Raw genomic sequence first — 20,971 nt, 5'->3', positions numbered from 1 at the left:
ATCTGTATCTGTATCTGTATCTGTATCTGTATCTGTATCTGTATCTGTATCTGTATCTGTATCTGTATCTTTATCTTTAGCTTTAGCTTTAGCTTTAGCTTTAGCTTTAGCTTTAGCTTTAGCTTTAGCTTTAGCTTTAGCTTTAGCTTTAGATTTAGCTTTAGCTTTAGCTTTAGCTTTAGCTTTAGCTTTAGCTTTAGCTTTAGCTTTAGCTTAAGTTTAGCTTAAGTTTAGCTTTAGCTTTAGCTTAAGCTTTAGCTTAAGCTTTAGCTTTAGCTTTAGCTTTAGCTTTATCTTTATCTTTATCTTTATCTTTATCTTTATCTTTATCTTTATCTTTATCTTTATCTCTATCTTTATCTTTATCTTTATCTTTATCTTTATCTTTATCTTTATCTTTATCTTTATCTTTATCTTCAGCTTCATCTTTATCTTTATCTTTATCTTTATCTTTATATTCATCTTCATCGTCATCTGTATCTTGATCTTTATCTTTATCTTTATCTTTATCTTTATCTTTATCTTTATCCTTATCTTTATCTGTATCTTTATCTTTATCTGTATCTGTATCTTTATCTTCATCTTTAACTTTAACTTTAACTTTATCTTTATCTTTAACTTTATCTTCATCTTTATCTTTAACTTCATCTTGATCTTGATCTACATCATTATCTTTATCCTTGTATTTTATTTATCTTTAACTTTGTACTGTTCTTCATCTTTATCATTGGCGTGATCCTTCGATATAGGTTGTGAGTGTCTGTGGTTTTGTCGTTGCCCTTGTCTTTTTTTCTGCCCTTGTATATTGCTCTCTGTATTTTCATTACCCACTCCACAGTGGCGTTAAAAGTAAAATAAAACTTGAAACGTAACGATTATTTTCCGAGCAAAAAATAAAACTTAAAGCGTAATGATTATTTTCCGAGCAAAAAATAAAACTCAAAACGTAACGATTATTTTCCGATCAAAAAATAAAACGTAAAACGTACCATTATTTTCCGAGCAAAAAAATACAACTTAAAACGTAACTATTATTTTCCGAGCAAAAAGTAAAGCTCAAAACATAGCGATTATTTTCTGAGTAAAAAAGAAAACTCAAAAAATAATAATTAAACTTGATTTTTATAAGTAAAAATTAAAAAAAAAAAATCAGTGCCGCTGAAGGTATTCCGAGTAGTAAGAAATATATTGGTCTACTCCTTATGCGTGCAGCATTTCTCTTTCAGTGTGATTTTTTGAGTAGAAAATTTAAAAAGTAATCGTTATTTGCGGTCCCTGGAAACAATAGATTTTCCACAAACTGCTTCTCACGCTCTCAGATGCGAAAAGACTGTGAAAGTAAATTCAATTGTGTATACTACCAAAGGAGGCATCATTCGATGGTCCATGTTAATAATTTTACCCCCCAAAATGGCTCTTAACTATCAAAGAGCCACAAGGCTAGTTGCAACAGCTAGACCCAAAAACCCCGAGAATCTCGAAATAGAAACCGAGAAACCAGGCTGTTCAAAAACAGCAAATATGCAAGCGCTTCATTCAGGAAATGAAAGCATAATTTTACTGCCAACTGCGATTTTCTCGATTGAACATCGAGGAGAATTATTTTAGCTTAGATATCTAACTGATGAAGGCTCACAAAGATCGTTTATCTCATCAAAAGTACAAAACCGGTTAAAACCCCCAAGCACAAACTCAAACTTTGAAATTTCGGGAATGGGTGGAAGAGTAATACAAAACTCGAATAAAATCTGTTTATCAACCCTGATTTCCTCCAATGCGGATGTAAGAATAGAGGCACACGCCATTGTTCTGCCGCAACTAACAAATATGCTTCCAAGCTATGAAATAAATGGCAAAGATTGCTAAAAATTTGCCCACCTCAAATTAGCGGATCCCAATTGCCACACCCCCGCGCAAGTTGATATCCTATTAGGCAGCGATCTAATCCCCCAAATAATGCTATAGAAGGAATTGGAAAAATCTCAAATACCCTATTAGCCAAAAATATCATCTTCGGTTGGATTCTAAGCGGCCAAGTAAAAGAAAAAGTGCCGGTATTTACAACTCAAGTTGAAGACATTTTAAACGAATACCTCAATTCTCAATTAAAAAGATGTTGGGAGTTAGAAGAACTCCCCCCATACAAGTCACTACCCTAGCAGATAAAGCTTGCGAAGATTATTACAAAGCCACAACAACGCGAGCACAAACGGGTCGATATGTCATTTAAGCCCTAATTCCCGCACACACTCGCCCTAGGTCGCTCCCGAACCTCTGCACTTCAGCAGTTTTTAAGTATGGAAAAAACCTACTTAAAAAATACGAGCTTAAATCAGCATACGATGGTGTCCTGGAAGAATATCTCGACTTAGATCATATGGAAAAAGTAAATCCATATGAGAACATAACCGAAAGTAAATACACCTCGTTTTACTTACCCCACCACGGCTGTAAAACCAGACAAAAAAACAACCAAGGTAAGAGTTGTATTCAATGCTTCGAAATGTACAAGCTAAGCCAATTCCTTAAATGACATTTTGTACACAGGACCCACATGAACCCGATTTAATGCTACTGATTTTAAAGTGGCGTATGTTCTAATACGTATTTAACAGAGACGCCGTAAAAATGTATCAACAAATGCTCGTACATAAAGACGATCAAGACTTTCAGCGTATTATATGTATTTCGAAATTCACCTAATAGTCTAATATGTGACTGTAAACTCAAAACGGTGACATTTGGCGTAAATTGCGCCCCCTTTCTTGCCATTCGAACACTTTGCGAATTGGCAAATGATATAAAAGGAAAATTACCCCTTGAAACCCCGGTGTTAAAAACAAACATATGTGGACGATATCCTGTCTGGAAGCTACAGCTTACCCCTAGCGTACGAAGCACTATCAAGAGTGATACAAGCCCTCAACTCAGAAGGATTCCCCTAAAAAAGATAACCGCCAATCACCCCGAAATCGTAAAAGATATAAATAAAGAGAATTTATTACATTCAAACTTTCTAATATTCGAAAAGGAAAGTATCACAAAAACCCTGGGCATACAATGGAATGCGATCTCAGATAAATTCTCACATACTCTTGAATCAATATCTGCTCACTCCGCAATAGCTAAAAGACAAATCCTGTCGGTTGTACCGAAACTTTTTGACCCCGTAGGATGGCTTTCGCTAATTATGATACAAGCGAAAATCATGATACAAGAATTATGGCTAGACGGAACCGAATGGGACGAGCAAGTAAAACCACTTCGCTTGGTAAAATTGTCCCAATTTGCTAACAACTTGCATGCTATTTCCGAGATACAAATCCCTCGATGGATGAATTACTCCCCTGAATACCAAGTAGAACTGCACGGCTTCTGCGACGCCTCTGAAAAGGCAACTATATATTTAGGTGCGCACCCAAACTAACAGCACAATTTCAAGCCATTTATTAGTAGCAAAGGCCAAGGTGGCACCATTCAAAACACTAAGTCTACCACGACTTGAACTCTGTGGCGCGCTACTACTCGCAAAATTAGCCTCAACTGTGCAAACGCATTTAAACATGACCAATCAAAAATTATATCTATGGTCAGACTCAGAGATCGTCTTAGCTTGGTTAGAAAAACCCAGCCACTCATGGAAAACATACGTTTACAATCTCACAGCCCAAATACTGGATTTAGTTGGGCCAGCAACTCGACGACATGTAGCCAGTGCTGATAACTCCGCCGATCGTGACACAAGTGCAAACCCCTGCACTTCGCCACCACCTCACTCTAGTGGAACGGGCCCGACTGGCTAATAGAATTGCAACAATTATGGTCACAATCCCCCATACGCAACATAATTGCCCCAGAAAGTCGAAAAGTTTAAACCTTTCATACAATTTTGGATGACACTGACATCCTAGAACGATTTTCCTCGTTTCCCCGAGCCCTAAGGGTAGTCGCCTATATATACATGTTAACGCACCAAGACCTACAAAAAGCAAAGGTTTCTCTTGTTGCAAACACTCAAACGCGCTATTTCAGCTGCGAAATATTAATGCTAAGAGAATCAAAACCAATTGATAAAAAGAGTACTTAAGTACTCTTAGTACTCTTAGTACTTAATCCATTTTTAGACACGAAAGGTCTGCTTCGTGCTAATACATGGCTAGCGAATTCCAGCCTATAATAATACCAGAGAAATCCCCCTTTGCAACACTTTACCTCAGATTTCTCCACTTATTAATGCTACAAGCCAAACATCGCCTCATGAAAAAAATGGTCGGTCAAGAATTTTAATTCCACGACTAAAGCCACGGATCAAAAAAATGCATATTTATGTGTAAAGTCTGCACTATACATAAGCAGAAGATGCGCTTGCAGATCATGGCGACTCTTCCACCTGAACGCTGCAATTGCGCTCTGCCCTTCACTATCACTGGTGTTGACTCTGCTGGGCCTTTTCAGATAAAGGTGTCCATTTTAAGGACTTCCACCTTTGCGAAGGCAGTACACCTCGAGCTATGTTCTGATCTGACAACTGTGGCTTTTCTCGCGGCATTTGCTCGCCTTTGTCGAAGCCAAAAGAGCCACTGAAAAACAATTTATTAAATTTATAGGGGAAGTCTGGCCTGAAATCGTTAAAAAATACGCACCCCAAGGCATCGATTAACAATTTATCCCACCAAGTGCCTCACATATGGGTGGGCTACGGGAATCAGCTGTAAAAAGTTTCAAAACACTTTTTAAAAAAGTCGCTGGCACACAAATTTAACTTTGAAGAATTTAGTACATTAATAACCCGAATGGAAGCCGTTCTTGACTCACGTCCCCTCTCTGCGCTTTCGCAAGATCCCCCCGATTTCACTGCCCTCACCAGTTGCAGTTTCTTTGAGGAGCTCCACTTCTGGCAATACCGGATCCAGACAAGCAATCCTTATTTCTAATGAATCGATGGGAACGAGTGAAAATTCTCCATCATGAATTCAGTCGCAGATGGAAGGAAGATTATTTAAAAGACCTCCATAATAGATATAGATGGAAGAACACTCAAGAATAGCCTAAAATCGGAGAATGTGTTCTGATTCACGATGAACCGCGTGGCGGCTCGCAAGAATCAAAAATTACACCGTGGCTCCGATGGTCACATACGAGTCGTAGATTTGCGCACACAAAACGGTACACTAACCCGACCGCTCGTAAAACTTTGCCTTCTACCGACCGAAAGCGCCAATAATCAATGAAAATCAATAATCGTAATTCCGTCACTCCCAAAATCGCAAATAAAGAGAAAACCACGCAACTCAATTAACGTACATGAAAATAGTTTTTAATAATGTACACCTGACTAACCCAACAATTGAGCGTTAGCATACACGCTTTCACCCCCATCAACACCTTTCCCCCTAGTTCCATTTTTTATACCAGAACTTAATGGGCTGCAAAACTGCATATTCAAGAAAATTCCAAAAAATCTGATTAAAAAGTTGAAGATTTGCATAAAAATTTATTTAATTTTCGCGAGTTTTGCCCAAAGTTTACTTTAATTTTATTAACTGGTTTTAAAATTTTAATCCTTGTTTGATTTGACAGCAGTGTAAGGGAGATAAGTACATGCGGCACGCAAGGCTTTTTTAGAGATTCCACTGAACATAACGCTGATTTACTGTGACATTTCAAAAACGGTATTTTTGTGTATATGATGTAAAATTATTCGTTATATCATGCTTTAAACTTTGTAAAAAATTGAGGCCAAGGTTTCGTGTAGTTTCTGCGTAAAAAGCGAATATGCACCTGCATTTTCTAGTGCCAGTTTAAAAATTTCAAGGCATCTCCTGATCAATCACGTTTTGCGGTTGTAACGGCCTTTTTGTAAATGAGCGATAAGTAGTTATAAAATTAACAGTTCAACATTAATAGCCTTTGTTTATATTTTCTTTTATCAGGTACTTGATGTTGTTATAAAAGTATTTCAAAATGGTGGCGACGAGAAATTAGATGTTCCTCGGCCGCCGAGCTGTTTACCACCCTTATCTTCCATACATGACGAAAGTCCTGCTTTAACAACTGCTGAACGCTCGAAGCGATTTAAAGACAGATTAGCGCATCGACGAAAACAAGGAGAGATGTACAGTTTATGGTGTGACACATTATACCGGCTTTCTTTGGCAAATTATGTATTTGAATGTGGTACATTTCTGTATATCATTATAATAACAGTTATTGTTTCACCATTTTCAGTATCGCAATCGTGTATTTTGGCTGCCTCATAACATGGACTTTCGTGGACGGGTTTATCCCATACCACCTCATCTTAATCATTTAGGATCTGACTTGGCACGGTCTATGCTTGTTTTTGATCATGCAAAACCGCTTGGACGGAATGGTTTTAACTGGCTTAAACTACATTGTATTAACTTAACTGGTTTAAAGAAACGGGATTCAGTGCGTGAAAGATTATTTTATGCCGAAGAAATAATGGATGAAATTCTTGATTCAGCTGATAATCCATTGAAAGGAAATATGTGGTGGGTAAAATCAGATGAACCATGGCAAACACTAGCTTGCTGTATGGAGATAGCTAAAGTTCAACGTTCAAATAGTCCTGAAGGTAAGATTATTTCATATATGGCCCTAAATCCGCACTGTTAAGCACTTTGTGTACATTTTGGCTCACTTTGTGTACAAATGCCGCTGAAACTCGCTATAATATAATTATCTGATAGTTTTTCTTTTTGGATGTGAAAATATGAATATGGGCAAATCCTGGTGTTGCGGACGTTACGTTCGGACGTTTCTTTTAACTTTTTTGCCGACAAAAAAATAAAGTTCAAAATGGTTTGTGGTAAATATAAGGGAAGTTTTAAGGCAGTAATAAGTAGGTCAAAATAATGAAGTTTGCATTTTCATTTATGTCTGTGTATTTGCCTTCGTAATTTGCGTTCGGACGTTACTGAAAAAGGAAGCGATTTTGACATGACCATCGAAGTCAACCGATTTGCCCAAATTTTCATATATAGAGAGCACAATCTACAAATATACTTTGAAGAGAAAATAATGAAGTTTAGAAATTGTATTATGAAATTAAAGTAAAGGTTGGATTTACTTTAAAACAATTTTATACGTGCGTTCGGGACGTTACGTTGCGTATGTTACTCTTTTTTCCGTTGAAAAAATTTATTTTTTAAAGCGATATTGTGGCATTTTATTAAAAGATATAGTGCTTAAAAATAGAAGTATTCAGAGCTTTGTTTCAAGATGTAAGAGCGGAAAATCAGATTTCTCAAAAAAGAAATATGAAATAAGAATATTTGGTCCTATGCCATTTTTGATACAAAAATGCGAGAAATTGAATTGCATACATTCTTTCAGATTTTGGTTGACTATTTCTTGGATTCCCCCATAATAATAATAATAGATTGGCGCTTACACATATGTTAGTGTTGGGCCGAGCTTCTCCTCCGATTTGTGGCGTGCGCCTTGATGTTGTCACACAGAGCGGAGGGACCTACAGTTTTAGAAGAAGCTGTTTTTCATGGCAGAAATATACTCGGAGGTTTGCCATTGCCTGCCGAGGGACGACCGCTGTTAAGAAAAAACCTTTTTCTATACTTTTTTCGATGTTGCTCTGCCCAGGGTTTGAACCCTGGCGTTGCGGAGTGGAAGCGCGCACTGCTTACCACTACACCACAGCGGCCGACGCCCATATGCTGCTATATTTAGTACTAGACCTGGCGAACTTCGTCCCGCTCAAAATTAATTTTTTTTTATTGAAATATTTTGGTCCATCATTTTCACCAACAATTCTGTGGTCATAAGCAATAACCGACTATTGGATTATAATGTTAACCTTATGGGGAAAGCAAAATATGTTCGTCTATAACTTTTTAAATAGCCTAGCTGGCGAGTATAGTAGTTGCAGAATATATATAACTGAATTCTTTCTTAAGTCGACTTAGGTGGTTATTGCTTATGACCACATAATTCACGTATACGATTTATCTGCTAATATTATGGTTTAGTGGTCTTCGGTAGGCATACTTCCAAGGCCGTCTTAAATGGTGGGGTGCAATAACACCATACGCAATAAGGCCATATCGCACACGATCTTCAAAGGTGACACAACTCAAAATTACACGTTGGTTGGAAAATGCGAAAAATTATTTCTTAGCACATGCCAATCATATGGGCAATAGAGACTTTGCCTTAGGCTTTTTCAACAAATTATAATAAAAATTTGCTCCAGCTTTTGCTGAAAGGTAAATAAAAGCTCTCTGTACATTTTTAGCGCATAAATTCAAAAATGCCAAATTTTGAGTTGTGTCACTTTTGAAGATCGCATGCGATATGATCTTATTTCCATTTTGTTTTGGTAATAAAACTATATGACGTTATTTCCAATCCAGAAGTGAAATAAAGGAAAGGAGTAATAAAGTCATAATTGAAATTACAACCGCTTCAACGAAAAATGCATGTCTGACCACTCACAAATTTTTTCTAATAATTGACAGTGGGCACTTTGCCACGATCGTAGTAAATTTGTTACGATTTTTTAAAAATTTTAAAATTTGCTACCCAACTACGCTTTATCCTATTTGTAAATCACTGTAACTTCAAAAATGTGGTAAACAGGCCATGGCTTCAAGATCTAAATGTATACAGAACAGTGGTGCACAGCGTTGGCAGAGCTACCAACACAAGCGCAATTTTTGTGTGTCTGTATGTGTGTACTCCGCAAAACAGCTCACGCATGTGATGCTTACAGCATGAAGTACAAACGCAAACTGACCGGCTGCTAGCGGCGCATAAGTTCGGTAGCTGCGCACACACGACTTGTATGTGAAAGCCGAGTAGCTCCCGGAGACTCCCGTGTGCATCACTGATACAGAAAGATTCAATGAGCGAGAGGGACACAGATAAAAAGCGGCTCAACAGAGGCAAAAGGTTCGTTTTCACGCAATATTCCGTTGAAATCATATTATCGATATTCTCAAATAAAGTAAATTTTCTATAACGATGAGTTAATGATCAGTTTCAAAATTATGTTTTTATTGTTGGTTTGTACTAGGCTATTTTGATCAATTTGGCTTATATGCAAGAAAACCACAAACCAACAATAAAAACATAATTTTGAAACTGATCATTAACTCATCGTTATATTATTCTAATCGGAAGGCCTGCCGAAGTATTCCCTTTATTTATATCAACAAAAAACACTCACAAACATGAAGGATTATTACAAGCACATGAAATACAAACACGGAGAGCATATTTGCTTATACTTAAAACACTACAGTAAACAAAAACAAAAACTGGCAAAACAGATAACACAACTAAAATTCTTATTGGAATGTAGACGGTATGAACTAACACCCAACTACTTGACAAACGCAACTAAAAACATAAACATAAATACCACATCTCAGAAAATAAAAGCAAAAGTAGAGAAAACAAAACGAATGTTTCTAAAGAAAATATTAAACCTAGAGATCACACAAACAAACATGAACATTAAAAACACCAAAAGCTACATTCTGCACGCAAAACAGCAACTACATCACAGTATAAACGNAAACTACTTGACGACAAAAATACATATAAAACAATGAGAAATGACCCAACGACTACACTTCAGAGGAAAAACAATACCTTAGTTGACGACTTGTATAAAAAAAAGATTATTGCATTCAAAGAGAAACGACAATTGACATGCACCGCCGCGACTGCACCTAGACTTTATGGGTTGCCAAAGATCCACAAACCGGACTTGCCTTTACGGCCAATTTCTTCGTCAGTGAATGTCCCGTGTTACAGTTTGTCCAAGTATGTAGGTAATATTCTTCATAACCTTGTCATGGAAAAATACAACATAAAAAATGCATTCCAACTGAAAGAAAAACTAGAGAATATTCGGATAGAAGAGGAAGATTTATTGGTTTCCTTCGACGTGATATCCCTCTTCACCAACATTCCGACACATTTAGCAATTAAAATCATCCTCGATAAGTGGGACGACATTAAACCAAACACGAACATACCAAAAAATAAATTCCACAACATTTTGAATTTCTGTCTGAAAGAGAATAATTACTTCACATACAACGGAAACTTCTATGCACAGACCTTTGGGATGCCGATGGGAAATCCCCTCTCGCCAACGATTGCAGACATAGTTATGGACAATTTATTGGACAATACCGTGATGGAGCTAAAGAAACACCTCAACATTGACATTAAATTTATGGTTAAATATGTGGACGACATTTTTGCTATTGTAAGAAGAAACGACGTGGATATAATTTTAAAAACACTCAACGAATACCATCCTAAGCTACAATTCACTATGGAATCGGAAACGAATTCCCGCATCCCATTCCTAGACGTCATGATTCATAAGAAAAACGACTCCATACTACTTGACTGGTATTCGAAACCCACATCCTCCGGTCGCATAATTAATTTCATGTCTTCGCAACCCTTAAAATATAAAGTGAACACCGCAAAAAACCTAATCCATAAAATACTAACAATAAGCCACGCACAATTTAGAGACACAAACATTAACAGAATAAACAGAATTCTCACTAACAACAACTATCCGCACCACCTAATACAAAGTTTACTCAAACAAAAAATTAGGGAAATGGACAACCAGCACAACAAAACAACCAAGTCGAAAACAACAAGTGAGACAAAGCGATATCACAGTGTCACATACGTACCTAAGTTCCACCAACAACTTGAAGGCGAAATAAACAGCAATCAGAACATTACATTAGCATACAAATCTAACAACACCTTGTCTTCAATATTTACAAATACAAAATCTCCAATAGACTCCCACCAACAAAGCAATGTGGTATACGAAATCACATGCAAAGGGAGCGAAAACGAAGGCTGCAATAAGGTGTACATTGGCACAACGAAACGACCACTGGGAGTTCGCCTAGCTGAACATGAAGCCGACATTAGGAAGAATAAAAACAGCACTGCTTTAGCCCAACATGTGCTAGCCAGTGGTCGTACAGCTGATCTGACTAACGCGAGAATAGTGGATAGGGAAAAAAGAGAAAAACCAAGATACACACTAGAGAGTTTAAGAATTTTGCAAAAAAGAACTGTAACAATAAACAAAAAAGAAGACACTGACGACATCGCGGCTGCATACTTATTATGTTTATAGCCATTTTAGTATTAGTTTGACAAATGTACCACAGGGTGATGGTATGAACGCTATTTAAATTTTGAAGTTTTAAATGTTAAGTGTACAATAGTTTATTGTTCAAATGTAAGTTTTTCAATGTTTTCTCAAAAGTGTTTAAAGTTCAGTATCATGTTAAAAATTGCTAATTGTCATAGATTCAATAAAAAATTAGTTACTTGTTTTCTTGTGTGTACAAATGTTTTGTGTACATATTAACAAATTATATTATAACAATAACGTCCTTATGTTTGTTTCTTGTTGATTCTTTAATAAAGAAAACGCCCCAGAAGATGCCAAGGAGTTTGGCGAAACGTCGGGCAGCAAAGTGAAGAAAGTTTTTTCTTGCACATAAGCCAAATTGATAAAAATAGCCTAGTACAAACCAACAATAAAAACAAAGTAAACTTTCATTTATTTATGACGAAAGGGCTGGGGTAAGTGGCAAAAAGTGTTTAGTTCTATAAGTTCGGTATTTGGCAAACGCCACTGTGAAAGAAACAAATTAATACAATACTTAAAAGAGTACAGATGTTATTGAAATTCAAATGTTATGTTTTTGTTTTAAAACAAGAGATATGCATATAAATTTTAAATAATAAGCAATTTTTATCTTTTGCTACGATTTTTTACTTTTTACTACGTTTTTTCTGGTCTTTTGCTACGCAATCGGTTTCGTGAGGTGCCAACCCTGGCCGTAGGCGTGTTTTTATTATTCAGTCCGAATCTAGAAGAGAATAGTCGTGTAGTTTATCAGAAACAATGGTTATAAAGAAACAGAAGATAATAAAATTATTAGGTCTTATTAATGTTCAATTAAATTTTTTTAGCAAAAACTTACCTACTTGGTGTCTCTAGCGCCATTATTTTCATGCAATCCTCTATGAATTCCGTACTAGAGACGAAATGAAAAGAATGCGTTCAGGTTATCCGGCGCCATATTATCGGGAGCAACGTTCTAATGAATAAGTGAACATAAAAATATATTCCGAATGTTCGAAATGTGAATAAAGACACTTGGGAGAATCATTGATAATCATCAAATTATTTCGTCAAAAGGGGTATCAAAGAAACGCATTTTAAAACCCCAGTAATAAGAATGTGGCAATGGAAATTAATTTTTTTTTTAGTATTTCAAAAGTTATCTGTAGAAAATACATTCCGAACATTATTTATGATGTTAACTTCTGGCGGCACCTTTAAATCATAAAAACTAACAACCTTTCGTAAAAACTATTTTGAGTACCAATAATTAAAATAATTTCAAAATTCGGGTATGCCATATGGGCATTCCCATGGTGGCGCACGTGACAGTCGTACGATTTCAATGTGATACAAAAAAGGAATACCATTTGTTTTCTTTAACTTTTTTGAAATAAGTTTCATGAAAATAGCCATCCACAATTCGCAGAGTTTTGCGATTTTGTAAGAAAAGAAAAAATGAACTTCCATTTTTTGTCACGTAACGACACTCTCTTTAAATGCTTATATTTCAGGACCAAGCAGTTCGATTGATTTCATTTTTCGGTTAAATATAGAGCTAATTATGTGCTATACAATGGCTGTTATGTAGTAGCCTATTTGCATCAGGCGAGGCGGCATGCAGGCATGCTTGCATCCCAAGCTAGCTCGTCGTCGGGGTGGGTCATTTGTGCCTGCCTCTCTGTCGACTACATAAACAAAAAAAGTATTCATGCCAGATAGTGTAGTAAAGAGAAGATAGTCATAGAGGAGATAAAGGAAAGGAAGAACAGTGCAAACAAAACAAAGTCATGGTCCAGTCCCGTCCTGTCAGGTGGAGTCAACCCTCCCTTCTTCGGCGTGAACTTCACGTGAGGCCTTGGGCGCTGTTGTGACTCCTCACCTTTCTTAACAACGCCCCCTAACCTGACATAAGTCCGTCTTTACATCAGTCAGTAATTTCCAAGTCCTCCGTCATCGAGTGTCCACTCCCCACTTCCCCTGCGTTGACAAGCGCAACACCCACCCCACCTCTCGTGCTCAGCACTCCATACCTAATGATCTTCCGACATTAACAAACTCCTGAGTTCAGCTTATCATTTTTTTTTTTTTTCTAACTCTTTATTCACAATCTCAACTTATCCACTATCTTTAACACTATGAACTATTCCCTTCTACCACCCTAATGCTAACATATACATTAACTTCATAGAGAAAGAAATTCAGTGCTTTTTTTTTTTTTTTTCTATTGCCTATTAATCCTAAGCACTGCTCCTACTTTTTCCACTAATATCCTAATCTCTGAACCAAAGCAATGTCTCAAAAGTAAATAAAGGTTTAATCTTATACCTAAAAAAATAATTGTCCCTTTTTTTTTCACCCTAATACATGTTTCCTACTACTTAAACGTATCTAAATTCATATTCACTACCAATGACTTCTAACTTCCGATTCGGCTCTTTCTGTACATGTAAATTCCGTAATGAGGCCACTTTGCCCTCAATGGTAGTTCAAGATTAGTACAACAAAGAAAAACCGATAAAGATGGGTTTAATTTACGTGCATACATATGTCCCGCGGGCCTATATGTATATATATGTATATATATGTGCATATATGTATAGTATTATATCCAGAGACAATTCATGTACTCACCTTGGCCTCCAGCGATGATGGTACCAGCATGCTGTCGAGAACCTGTGTGGAGAGTTAGAGAGCCTATTATATATACCGACGGCTATACATACATATGTACACCTGCAGCCACGGTGCTGAGGTCTGTGTCTTCTGCCCTACTGGTTTTAAAGTAAAACCACTCGCTCGTGATTCCGGACGGCAAGCGAATCGGAAAATTACCGGGGAAAATACGCATGTGTAGAAAATCAAAAAAAATTGAAAATTAAAACTTAAGAAAATAAAATTGAATGTGACTTAACTCAAACTTAAAAGTGGCGAAACGAAATGTGTAAAAAAGTACGATCAGTGAACCTAACTCAGAAAGTGCCCTGAGACTCGAATTCTAAAGGAAAGTCAAAAAAAAAATACTTGCATGTACATATGTACATCTATGCATACATATACTGCCAATAGCGAACGGAAAAGAAACCAAAAGTATAAATTCGCGTGTCCGTCTGGCTATGGCATACAAGAATACAAGAATACAAGAATTTATTTAATCATACATGTGAGCATAGGTATATATATGTAGTACATACTGAATGCAATGCAAAAAAAATTCAAAAAACTATTGTGTTGAACCAAATTATGCAAATAAAAAAACCATGTGCTAAAAAAAACAAAACCTAGAAAAAATCGGGAATTGAATTCATGCCCGTAAAGGTCGGGGATGGCAAACCCGAAGAAAGCGGAATAACTAAGAAGGAATGCAAAAATCAAGTAAAATAAAGCAAGGTATGTACAAGCCCCGAGTTCCCTTCATACATACGTACATGAGAAGCTTAAACTAGGTAAGAAAAAAGAATGTGCGAAAAACTAAACAAAAGCGATTAAGTGCAAGAATTCAGGATGATCGCGGCGCAGCTGCGGATCAGCGGCGTAGGCGCTGTGCTGGCCTGTTACGCTCCTGTTGTGGATGCTGTCCCACGATGTCACGCTCTCCTCTGCTTCTAACAGCACTGCTCTCCGTGGCTTGATGCTCCTTCTCGCTTATTACTTTCCCGGTGTTAACTAGTATGAACATGCGTATGAAGATCCAGTGGTTGATAATTTGTTCCGTCCAAATCTTCCAGACCAGCTGTTCGTTGTGATGTTTGTATTTGCATATATCTGTGTATGTGCGCTGTTATATTTGTAGCTGTTGGCTTTAAATGTATGCGTCGATGTGTGTTCATGTGTTCGGATGTGTGTACACGAGTGGATTGGTGAAGGAGTTGGCTTAGCTTTAGTGCGTCTGCCCACAGCTTTTTCCACGCTCCGTATAGTGCAAGATACGCTTGGTGTTGTTTTCTAAGCGTTCGCAGAGTGGAGGTCCTTTTATGCATGGGCGACCTGGGGGTAGAAAAACTTTAATTTAGTCTACTGCTTAGACATCTACTGGCTTATGTGACTTTCTGTTGTTGTTTTCTTTAACGTTAATTTGCCGCCGGCTTACTTACACACATATCTGCCTAGGCATTAATTGGTATGCTGGCTTATGCGTGTATGCAAATTCGGGGATATAATCTTGTAGAGCACTTACCTCCAGTTCCAGTTTAGACCGTAGATCACGTCCTTACGACCACCGGTATCGCGACGATCCGTTAGCGTTGATCACTGTTCACAAATATATACTTCAATATTCCAACTTATATATATATATATATATATATATTTTACTCAAAAAATGTATTTCTTTATTTATATTTGTTTACTGAACACAACTGGCACTCGGTTAAAACAGCGTCAACACCGTAACTTTCGCATTTGAAACCGTTTGCCCCAGCTGGGTGNAACACAACTGGCACTCGGTTAAAACAGCGTCAACACCGTAACTTTCGCATTTGAAACCGTTTGCCCCGGCTGGGTCGTTTTATACCCTTTGGCCTAGCTAAGCGCCTCAACTGGGATTACCTACTTAAGTATATGGAAAACTCAACAACAAGAAAGTTACTGTTTCCTACTTTCATTCGCACACACATTCTTGACTTTACTTTACCGATTTTCCTCTGGACATCATGTAAGTAGCATTCGAGTTTGATCGAACTATGTTTGATCAAGTATGATTGCACATATACATCTACACCTGGTTAACATTTCTGTTAGCTTTCTTTGCAATCACATAAACATACACGCACGCACACATTCGAACAAAAGTATCTGGTAAACAGCTGGCGCTACAGGCTCGGACCCGCCGATGGTGCCTGCACCATGGAGCGTGTGCGTAAAAAGGTTCTAAAGCGGCTGATTGCGAGCTCTTGTTCCCGCCTGACGTGTGGCCTCGACCCACGACCTAACGCCGGGCTCTTATCACCTTCCTGTCGATCGGTTTCGTACACGAGGTGCACATACATGTTCGACTAACGACATTATCACTGGTCTACTTCTACACACATATGCTTAATTCTATATCACAGGTTGCAGCACAGGTCAATAAATGTAAAATATCACAGAGATCATAAATTCGTAGTCAAGTATAAGGTAAATAAATAAATTAATAACTGAATAGGTACATAAAATAAAGTCAAGCATAAAAGAAAATAAATAAATAATCACCAACATAAATAAATTAATAATAATACCAAATAAGAAAATAAATACCTAAGGTAATAATCAACTAGGAATTCAAATAAATTAGTAAGTATCACAGAATTATGTTCATAAATAATAAGTTAATCACTGAACGATACCTACTGTATATAGGAATAAAAGTGTCAAGTAGTAAAAAAAATATATATATAATTGTAGTCTGCGACCCTAGACATGCAACCTGCAACATGAAACACCGAAACCAACACTATGTCACAAAGATATCTTTAGCGTGGTATACCCCGATCTTCTTGCCACTCGTGTCACCAAGTTCGTACATCGAATTTCCGATTGTTTTTAATACGACGCACTTAACCTGTTTTGGGGCAAGTTTAGCGTTATAATTTTCGACTTGTGAACTCTGCTTGAAGTTTCGGCGGTATACCACTTGTCCAATTTGAAACTTCACTTCTCGACTTCTGGTATTATAGGTCTTCTTGCTTCGTTCATGAGCCAACTTCAGCTCTTTCATTATTTTGTTTCGCGTCAGCTGCGCCTTATCTGCTAGTACTTCTACTTCGCAGTCTGCATCCTTTACAGTGCCCAGTCTTCGGTACAACTCGTATGATGCAGCATGCTGTATCATAGGCATACCGAAGACTGCTTGGTACGGGGAGTTGTTGATTGCAGAATGCACCGCGCTGCGTAGAGCAAAGGCTGCATCGCTGATATGCCTTTCCCAATTCTTTTGATTATCCTTAATATATGACCTAACAATTTGTAGTACGGAGCGATTTACTCTTTCAGCGGCATTGGCCTGGGGCGCATAAAATGCTGTCCGAACATGTTGAGTGCCGTAATTTGCTAAGAATTGGCTAAATAGTTCTGACACGAATTGCCTCCCGTTGTCTGAGTGGACATATTCGGGCACGCCAAAGATATGGAAAACTTCACCTTCTAAAAACTTAATAACTTCTGCTGTAGTGGCTTTTCTCAAAGGTTTTAAAAATACAAATTTCGAGAAGTGATCTAAACACACAAACACATAGACATTTCCACTACACGTACGGGGGTAGGGACCCATGAAGTCAATGAATAAACATTGAAAAGGCCTTTCAGTTATATGCTGTTTCCCCATAAAAGGCTTATGGAATGCATTTTGTGTTTTGTTGACTTTACAAGTTTCACATTTCTTCACGTAATTCTGGACATCGGTCACCATGCCGGGCCAATAATATTTTTCTCTGATACGAGCTAATGTTTTGTGAATTCCACCGTGACCTACAGACGGGGAATCATGAGAGGATTCCACAAGCCCTCGGCGCAGCTCTGTCGGCACCCAGAGCTTCCAGGCGTGGTCCTGCTGAAGGTCATCCCCACTATTAAATTGCGTCCGTTTGTATACATAACCGTCGGATAAGCACAGTTCGGGTAGTCTGTCCTGATTATTGGTCACTGTCCTTTTGAGCTCTTCATATTCATGAGTTTTGAAAAATGGTGAATCCATGCATACGTCCAACATCCGGTTATTTATTGCCACCTCTTCCATATTCATTCGCGACAACGCGTCTCGCACGATGTTTTGGGACCCCTTCCGATGTTGGATTTCAAAATTATACGCCTGGAGCTTTAGGCTCCACCTCGCGAGCCTGCCTGATAAATCCTTTTGGTTCATCAACCATTTTAGGCTCGCGTGGTCAGTTATTACCGTGAAAGGGAGTCCCTCAACATATGGCCTAAATCGTTTAATGCTCAGTACAGCTGCGTAGCACTCTAACTCTGTGATGCTGTAATTGCGTTGCGCTTTGTTGAGCTTTGCCGATATGTAGGCTATTGGCCGCTCATTACCGTCGTCGTCCAGTTGGAATAAAACCCCGCCCACACCGTCCGTCGAAGCGTCGCATTGTATATAAAAGTGTCTGTTGAAGTCGGGGTGAGTCAACACAGGCGCCGAGATCAGGCTCTCCTTTAACAGGTTAAATGCCTTTCGGGCTTCTTCCGTCATAGCAAACTTGTTTATTTTGTCCTTTTTAAGGCAGTCGTGCAGCGGAGCTGCGATTGTCGCGTAATCCTGTATGAATCTTCGGTACCACCCTGTCATCCCTAGGAACCGCCTGAGCTGCTTCGGGGTTCGTGGCTCCGGGAAATCTTTCATGGCTGCAACCTTGCTGGCGTCGGTGCGGATGCAACCGTTGCCTACGACATACCCAAGATATCTCACCTCCTTAAAACAAAATTTGCTCTTTTCAACGTTTATCGTAAGCTTGGCTTCACGGAGGCATTTAGCAACTTTTTCTAACAAGGACAAATGGGACACAAAATTTTCCGAACAAACAAGTAAGTCATCTAAATAAACGAACACAGATTCACGAAGATTAGCGGGTATGGCCTTGTCCATAAGCCTACACATACGTTGAGCCGCATTGCACAACCCAAATGGCATGACAGTATAGTGATACAACGGTCGGCCTGGTACAGTGAATGCCGTTTTTTCCCTGGACTTTTTCTCCAAAGGTATCTGCCAGAATGCATCTTTCAAGTCGATCGCGGATATGAATCTAGTAGTTTGCAGTCTGCTAAGGATACCATCTATATGGGGCAGTGGATAGGCGTCTTTAATTGTCCTCTCGTTTACCTTACGAGCGTCCAGACAAAGGCGGTTTTTAGTCCCTTTAATAACTAGTGAAACTGGTGAGTTCCAACTGCTGTTGCACTCTTCTATCACTGCCATTTCCAGCATTCGGTCCAATTCACTATAAATAAGTTTCTGAATCGCTGGAGATATGGGATAGTGCCTTTGCTTGACTGGAAGATTCTCGTTGGTCACTTCTATCACATGCTCTGCTTTATCTGTCTTGCCTAGTCCTAACACAGCAAATGACGGGAATTGCGCCTTAACTTTCTCTAATGCCACAGCTTGGTCGTGAGTCAAGTCATGCTTCACTGCATCGAAAGTTAGGTCTCCCTCGGCGGGCACGAGCTCTGAAACACCAGCACCATTCACACTCGCATGCACCCCTCTACTCACAACACTCATATTAAACGCTTTCCAAAAATCTATACCTAAGTAAACCTCTTGTTGTAAGCCAGGCACGATTAAGAACTCTAAGTCGCGCGTTACGTTATCCCACAAGACAGGAAGAGTGATGACACCTACTACCGCAGTTTCTCCATCGTTCGCGGTTCGGATATTCTGCCCCCTAATTTTAAGTATCATGTTTTCTTTGTCTTCCAGGAGTTTGTCAGCATTCTTTTCTAGGCAGCTTGCACCTGCTCCTGAGTCTAACAACGCCAGTACCTCCTGGTTCCCAATTTTAGTTTTAGCGAAAAATCTGTTATCTCCTTTCAGAGTAACAATGGTCGAAATAATCTTTCTACATATCCTGTTGAGGTTCTTCTTTTTTGCCCTCATTTTCTCAATCTTTCTATAGTTCCTACTTTTCTTCCTCTGGAGCATATCTTCACAAAATATGCGTCTACGCGCCACCTCATAATCTAGCTTTCTCTGGTGCAAGCTTTTAACTACTTTATCTCCCAACGTCTCTTTCTGTTCTTTTTCATTGCAATCTACTTCCCTCCTTAAAATGCTCACTGCTTTGTTTCCGGGTTCTCCTTCACCTGGCAAGAGTCCCCGGATAGCTCCGCCAGTTTCTGGTTTCCCTGACTTGGCTTAAATACACAAAATGACGAGCTATCACCACATGCGAAACAAACCATATCGTGGAACGAAGACTTACATTTACCAGGTTTTTGACACTCTACTGGGTTCTTAATAAAGTGATCGACAGGCATACCACACGAAAAACATAACGTTAGGTGCAAAGGGGACGGACAGAACGAACTAATTGAGGCCTTCTTGACAACAGCACTAACATCGGGACTATAGGACAAAGACGACTTATTACTGACTATCACTGTTTGCGGTTTTCTATTGCACTGAGCCCTACCTAACGCTTCCACACTTTTTTCTACTAACGCGTCTGCTTCAAAGAAATCTAACTCACTTACAGGCTTTTGCCTACCCCTATTCTCCTTGATTACCCTTTCAGCTCGTTTACATTCTGACTTCAACTCAGCTAGCGTGCTCATGCGTGAGGCGAAAGTCAAATTGGCCAGGTAAGGCTTAAGGTTACTTCGGATGATACTGACAAGCTCCTGTTCAGGAATCCTTTTCCTGAGGCGAAAGGTCAAGTTATGCACCTCACTGTAAAAATCTTCGAAACTTTCTTGGGGCAGCTGTTTCCTCTCCATTATCTCCCGTATAATTTCATAGTCCGATTCAGCAGCCCGGAAGTGGTTTAGCAGTTCGGCTTTTAGCTCAAAGTAACCAAAGTCAGGTTCATCAGCGTGGTCCTCGAGCACCTGCCAATACCACTTCAGGGCGCTGCCAGTGACTAAACAATGAAAATCAGTAAACAACTGATAGTAGGAGATGTCATACTGCTCTCACATCTTTTCTATGCGAAATATGAAACTCTCAACGGTTATACTCTTGCTCGTACCATCAAATTTAACATTCCATTTATCCAAGTCGATTTTTTTCCATGCCCTGGACTCATTTTGTGATCGAGAGTGACCTGTCCTTTGATCACCAGTGGATGGAGTGTTGATGCCATAGTTGGTCGACTCCCGNGACCT

The 20,971-nt window shown here is 38.6% G+C and overlaps 1 protein-coding gene across 1 annotated transcript in view; it reads left to right on the top strand.

Annotated features, from left to right (window-relative positions):
- The window catches only part of PolrMT (mitochondrial RNA polymerase), a 363,978-nt gene that overhangs the window by 287,847 nt on the left and 55,160 nt on the right, over positions 1–20,971 (top strand). The window contains exons 11-12 of the mRNA XM_017609322.1: positions 5,934–6,164; positions 6,229–6,598. Coding sequence (XP_017464811.1) covers positions 5,934–6,164; positions 6,229–6,598 — 601 coding nt within the window. The remainder of the gene's footprint in view (positions 1–5,933; positions 6,165–6,228; positions 6,599–20,971) is intronic.

The sequence above is a fragment of the Rhagoletis zephyria genome, unplaced genomic scaffold (assembly GCF_001687245.7).
Source record: "Rhagoletis zephyria isolate East Lansing unplaced genomic scaffold, Rhagoletis_zephyria_1.1 Rzeph_scaffold_00215, whole genome shotgun sequence".
Classification (NCBI taxonomy): Eukaryota; Metazoa; Arthropoda; class Insecta; order Diptera; family Tephritidae; genus Rhagoletis; species Rhagoletis zephyria.
Note: the sequence above shows the minus strand (reverse complement) of the source record. Positions and strands in the feature narration are given on the sequence as shown.